General features: G+C 42.5%; 1 protein-coding gene across 16 annotated transcripts in view; it reads left to right on the top strand.

The window, feature by feature from the left end:
* LOC132008022 (centriole and centriolar satellite protein OFD1-like) overlaps nt 1-6,555 on the top strand; it is a 55,315-nt gene that overhangs the window by 26,426 nt on the left and 22,334 nt on the right. For all 16 annotated transcript variants that reach the window (XM_059386404.1, XM_059386399.1, XM_059386398.1 and 13 more), the window contains 4 exons: nt 3,037-3,110; nt 4,248-4,339; nt 4,750-4,939; nt 6,420-6,550. In XM_059386404.1, coding sequence (XP_059242387.1) covers nt 3,037-3,110; nt 4,248-4,339; nt 4,750-4,939; nt 6,420-6,550 — 487 coding nt within the window. The remainder of the gene's footprint in view (nt 1-3,036; nt 3,111-4,247; nt 4,340-4,749; nt 4,940-6,419; nt 6,551-6,555) is intronic.

Genomic DNA, 6,555 nt, shown 5'->3' with positions numbered 1-6,555 from the left:
TGTTTTGTGAGATTAAGAGTCACTTATGGGTTGTCTCCCTCCCAATCCCATCTTCTTTCATTGATTCTTCTCGTACCCATTTAAGCCCCCATGTTGCAACACCACTTCCTCATATCAGGGAGATCATATGATAGTTCTCTTTCTCCGCTTGACTTATTTCGCTAAGCATGATACGCTGTAGTTCCATCCATGTTGCCGCAAATGGCAAGATTTCATTTCTTTTGATGGCTGCATAGTATTCCATTGTGTATATATACCACATCTTCTTGATCCATTCATCTGTTGATGGAAATCTAGGTTCTTTCCATAGTTTGGCTATTGTGGACATTGCTGCTATAAACATTCGAGTACACGTGCCCCTTTGGATCACTACGTTTGTATCTTTAGGGTAAATACCCAATAGTGCAATTGCTGGGTCATAGGGCAGTTCTATTTTCAACATTTTGAGGAACCTCCATGCTGTTTTCCAGAGAGGTTGCACCAGCTTGCATTCCCACCAACAGTGTAGGAGGGTTCCCCTTTCTCCGCAACCTCGCCAGCATCTGTCATTACCTGACTTGCTTATTTTAGCCATTCTGACTGGTGTGAGGTGATATCTCATTGTGGTTTTGATTTGTATTTCCCTGATGCCGAGGGATATGGAGCACTTTTTCATGTGTCTGTTGGCCATCTGGATGTCTTCTTTGCAGAAATGTCTGCTCATGTCCTCTGCCCCAAAAATGAATCTTCTATCTATAGTTCTTAGGGGCTCATCAATTTAGTCTCACAGTTAGAAATAATATTCTAGAAGAAATAAGCATTTAAGTACACTAGAGTTTGGGTTTTGTGACTAAAAACATCACTCTTTCATCCCTAAATTGATGATGGCCATCGATTTGCTGGAACCTCTTTTTGAGTGTGGTTAGAGACCACTTCGATCTTAGTACATTCACACTCCCCATTGCCAGGAGCCAATCGATAATTCCGTCTGGTAGTTGATGAGCTAAGTTAGTTCATTAAGTAGATGGAGGAACTAAAACACAGGTGATTTTTTTTCCCTAAATTTATTACTTCAGATATTGTGGTTTTCTTATTTGCTTTCTGTGTTTTAGCTAATTTCAGGGCTCAGAGGCTGGAAGAGGAAAAAAATAAAGGCATAGCTGACACACTTAGGAAGAAGGAGCTGGATATAAAGGGCATTGAGGAGAGCTATGACCAGAAGCTCAAGAATGAACTTCTCAAGTAATTGCTTGGCACTGCTAAAGGAATCCTGTGTTCCATTAAGTTGCTAGAAACATAGCAACACTGATGAAATAGATAAGATGGACAGTTTATGGCAACATTTGGTGTTTAAAAAAATACATGTTTTCATTGATAGTCGCGCCTTTCCCATGAATGTTTAAGATGGGTTTTAAAAGGTACAGAGAATGGCATCCTCTGCTCATTCTTACTCATAGCTTCTCTGACACTGACTGAAGGCTTATGCTTTGCTTCAGTTTTTAGGACACATTAGGATTTGCTCGGTTTTCACAGCTGAGCAGTTGCATAGTCAAAAGTATGATCACTTTCTGTTCCCGCCTCATGATGGCATGAAGATGGGGATAGGCCACGATTTCTCCTGTGGCCTTCTTCCTGGTTACAGCGTTTGTCACTGAATGTGTGCCTGGTATTCCTTCAAGGTTCTGCCTAGTCCGAATCCAGAAAAAGGGTTAGCTCTGTGAAGTAAAACACAGCATGGAAGAGAAGAAGATGGAGAGGTGTAGTCCCTGGGGCTTTCCTGTAGCCTGTGTTCTGTGTTCTGGTGAATAGTGTCTTTGTGCAAAGACATTAAGCCCATATGGTGTCTTTCCCGACCGTGTGGCACGGCAGCTGGAGCACACTGAGTGCTCTCTTAGTACTGACTAAGTGTGTGTGGACTGAAGCGATGGCTCCAGTCAGCTCCTCTGGTCTTAGTCCTTGGCCTCTTTAGCATTTTTGAGAGAGAGAGAGAATGAGAGAGGTAGGGAACAAGCAGGGAGGAGGGTTAGAGAGAGTGGGAGAAGCAGACTCATGGCTGAGCAGGGAGCCCAATGTCAGACTCCATCCCAGGACCCGAGATCACGACCTAAGCTTCAGGCAGATGCTTAACTGACTGAACCACATAGGTGCCGTACTGGCCTCACCTTATTGCCTTGCCCATAACTTGTCATGGGTATTCCACTCTGGAGTACCCACAAAGGTCTCTGGAGGTTATTCTTTAAAAGAATTCTGTTAAAAAAGAAAAGTAGCACCTTTTCATTGTATCAGTTTTGAAATGATGAGTCTCATCTATGTATTACGTCTGCTCCTCTAACATACCAGCGAACACTGAAGTACATCTAGTTGTTACACATATTTTTCTTCCCTTATTCCTCACAGCTTTGCCCAGCCATGGATAGAGTGAACTGTTTGATATCACTTGGGCTTTGGGTGTCCTCAGATGACTTTCGTAGGTGTTGAAGTTGGGAAAATATCACAGGATTGCTTCTTCCTTTCTCTGGCCTCTGAACCAGAAAGTCAGCTGGTAACGGCTGGTGGAGGTGGCTGAAGCCTCATGAGCTGTGCCTTGGGTATTGCTAATTCGGGTCTAATGCTCTTGGCAGTTGGCTTTCAATACTGTGCTCCACCTTGAAGGGCAAAAGTGCGTATCTTAGAGGGGAGAAAGGAAGGTGAATTGGATGGCAAGTGACTGACTTGGTTATCATTTGGGATCTAGAGTGTCACAAACACTGTAAGTTGACCTTAATTTACTACCTCGTGCCAGTTGAGACCAACTGAAGAATAATTGCTCTCAGTAACCTCACAATAAGATCAGGACCCCTGATTTTTGTGTGACTGAGTTTTGGGACCTGATTAACAGAATCACAGCCATGTTTTATGGACCTTCTATGTTCAGATCCCTGGCTTTTGTCTTGAGAGAGCCTGAGGTTTACCTGTTGTCACCTTGGGGTCCTTGATGCCATAAATAAGCTCACATGTTGACGTCAGTCTGTCCAGGAAAGTGACCAGGAGCTCATTTTTGGTTCTTCTGATTGGCAGGTATCAACTTGAACTAAAGGATGACTATATAACCAGAACTAACAAGCTGACTGAAGAGGAAGGGAAGAATAAAGGTAACTCTGGGGGCAAGCTGTGTATTTTTCAGCACTGATATAGGCTGTTAGCTTTCCTTAGTTGGGCCTTTTCTGTATCCTAAAAAAGACAGAGCTAATACATCGTTGTTACTACAGAAGTTAAATGTTTTTTGTTATCTTAGTTTTACAAAATTTAAAAAAAAATACTGTCTTACTACATTTTTGTGAACCTTAGTGTTTAACCTTTCGTATATTCACAGAGATCAGGGATTTATTAGCAGTATTTTATCCAACTTGATTTCAATGTATTTTGGTAAATGTGATTGTCAAGAAGGTGGCAGCTGCTTACTGACATCCCTTAAATACCACTTTTAAACATGAAAGAGACTTCATTTCTTCCTAAGGAAAATTTTGACTGCTCTGTCCCTGTGACCTAGTTTCTTATTTTACTTACAGTGTATTTTTATGTTTTGTGATATTTTCACATGATCGATAACTTCTTTAACTCTTGGACACATTAGCCTGAAACTAGGAAAGTTGGATAATTTTTCAGTCTTTGAGATATTTTGCATTTTAATATATATCTAGGAGCTTGTTGATGACAAGAAGTTAAACTTCTAGTGGTAATTTCAAATGGACTCTTGGGAGGACACCAGGGCTAGGTACTTGATACTGCCTAGCCAAGTTGCCCAGCATGGGCCTTGTCCTTCTCAGCTGCCTTGTGAAGGCAAATGCTTGTTTAGGTATCTGGACATTGTGTATTCAGCAAAGTGTTTTTTGATGAGATGTCTACATCCACTTGTGTTAGATGAAGTGAAAATGATAGAACAGTAACTATAGAATCACAATGGATAACTAAATCTCTGTCTCAAGGAAATTCAGACCGGTTGGCGTGAGGGCCCTGTGCCCCAAGCAGATGGTGTAGGTGGTGGGGTATGTGTAGCAGGAGAGCATTTGCCACATATTTGACAGCTGCAGCTAACATCCCATCATGTATTGCATAACAGGGATTATTTTGTGCTTGTCTGCTGACTTTCTTTTTTTTGGCCCTGACATTTGCTTATTTAGGTAATGAAATAGTGGTCATAGAGCTGATTTACGGGCCATAAATTGCTAAATGATTTTATATTCACTAAGAAAACATGATGATGTTAATTGATTGGCTCTTTATTTCAGAAAAAGCTATACATTTGCAAGAGGAGCTCACAGCTATTAATTCAAAAAAGGAAGAACTTAATCGTTCAGTGAATCGTGTCAAAGAGCTTGAGGTAATTGTTAAGCCTGTTGTTTTGAAACAGACGTTAAGATAATGTATGAAACTTCAATTTTAGTCATACGTAATTTATCTTCATTTATCCTCTTGGTGTGTTTGGACTGTTTATTCCGTGACTTTGTTGAGCCCTTAGTTGCATCCGGAAAATGGGGTAATGATCAGAAGCGCTAGCTTTGCAGGACAGGGTTGTACACGGGAGCAGCTGGATAAACTTGCCCCTGGCCCAGCGCTAGGGCAAAAGATGACTTCTACTGCGGGAGCTGGGGTCTCATCGTGGAGAACCAGACTTCTGTCAAGGAGCCTTAATTCAGTTGTGATGCCCAGCTCTGGGTGGCTCACCAGCTTTCACGGAAGCAACCCTGTAAAGTCACCATTCAAGTACTGGTTTTTCTGTTTCAATTGCAGCTTGAGTTAGAGTCTGTCCGAGCCCTGTCCTTGGCAATAACCAAGCAGAACCACCTGCTGAATGAAAAGGTGAAAGAGATGAGTGACTATTCGCTCCTCAAAGAAGGGAAACTGGAACTTCAGGCACAAAATAAATTACTTAAACAACAGCTGGAAGAGACTAGAAGTGAAAACATGCATCTCCTAAACCGTAGGTCTTTTTTTCTAATTGACATAGCTTTGTAATTGCTATTAGCTTGGTATTCTGAAAGCGCTTTGTCCTGTCAGGGAAGCTTCAATTGGGAAGATTTTATAAAATTAAGATTCTCGAATCAGAGTTAGTTTTTACTTGCTGCTGCATAGTTGTGGCACTAAGACACATGAGGGTCCCCAGCTCCCCTTGCCCACTGAACCCTCTGGACTGCTGGTGTCCGGCCAGTGGGGAAACGATCAAGCGCTTGGAAGAAGGGAAGAGCGAGGTTGAGGTAATTGTGATCCCTTTTCCATCTCCTCCTTGTGGAGTAGCCCTGGGCTGGCCTTGGGCCTCAGCAAAGTGAGATCCTTAATGCTTCACCAGCACCCTGTGCCTGCTTGCTCTGTCCAGCTCCAGGAGTGCCTCCCTTCCCGACCCTCCAGGCCTGAGGACTGGTAACCACATGGCTGCAGTTGCAGCCCAGGAAACTATACTACCCTTTGTGGCCACCCTATGTAAGTGTCTCTTTATTAAAGGGTCTTGTGATGACCCGTACTGGGTACACCATCTGCTTGCTTTCTGGACCCTGAGTGCCGCTAACAGAGGCACGGGTTGGATTGGACCTAGGGCAATCCAATATGAACAGTGTGGAGATTCCTCAGGAAATTAAAAATAGAGCTTTCCTATGACCCTGCAATTGTACTACTGGGTTTTTACCCAAAAGATACAGATGTTGTGAAAAGAAGGGCCATCTCTACCCCAATATTCATACCAGCAATGGCCACGGTTGCCAAACTGTGGAAAGAACCAAGATGCCCTTCAACGGATGAATGAATAAGGAAGATGTGGTCCATATACACTAAGGAGTGTATTATATTCATAATAGTGATACAATCAAGAGGAAAGGAAACTCCTCTACACGCATGGTTTTCCAAGTTGTGATGGTGCCCATTGTTCAAAGTATCCCTTGATCCTCACCCTGCGACTTAATACTATCTGTCTCCTGTCCTGGAGTAGCTGCTGTGTGAGATGAGTAAAGAAGGAGCTAGAAAACTTGTTAGCGTGTCCTTTTTTCCTTTTTTTTTTTTTTCATTTCTTTTCAGTGTAACAGTATTCGTTGTTTTTGCACCACAGCCAGTGTCCATGCAATCCGTGCCCTCCTAGGGGCCATCACTGGCAGGTTTTGACAGAGCATTCTTTCTGTGCCTTTGTGCATAGTAGAGGAGGGAGGTGGTATTCACGTTCATTTGAGGATTTGAAGGAGTTCTTGTACTGGGATTAGAACTCAGGAGTAGTAAAGTTTGCAGTTATGTGCATTCAATTCTTTTGTTCTGAAACTGGTAATTCAGGATTGCTCTTAGACCATTTAGTAAAACTGATGTTAATTGTGTGCATACAAAGAAAGGGCAAAACCATCTTAAAGCCTCTTTAGCTGCTTTTGTGAAGGGAAATGAGAAAACTTCAGGTTGGTGATCACCAAGCTTTTTTACCTTCATAGGTATAGCTCAGCCATCTCCCAAGCTGGTGGTTTTTCAGAAAGAACTAAAGAAAGCAGAAGACGCTATCGCATTTGAGCATGAGGAGTTTGAAAGCCACAAGCAGGCTTTGCAGAAACAGCTGCAGAGTGAAGTGAG

The sequence above is a fragment of the Mustela nigripes genome, unplaced genomic scaffold, assembly GCF_022355385.1.
Source record: "Mustela nigripes isolate SB6536 unplaced genomic scaffold, MUSNIG.SB6536 HiC_scaffold_20, whole genome shotgun sequence".
Classification (NCBI taxonomy): Eukaryota; Metazoa; Chordata; class Mammalia; order Carnivora; family Mustelidae; genus Mustela; species Mustela nigripes.
The sequence above is the reverse complement of the archived record's forward strand: the minus strand, read 5'-3'. Positions and strand labels throughout refer to the sequence as shown.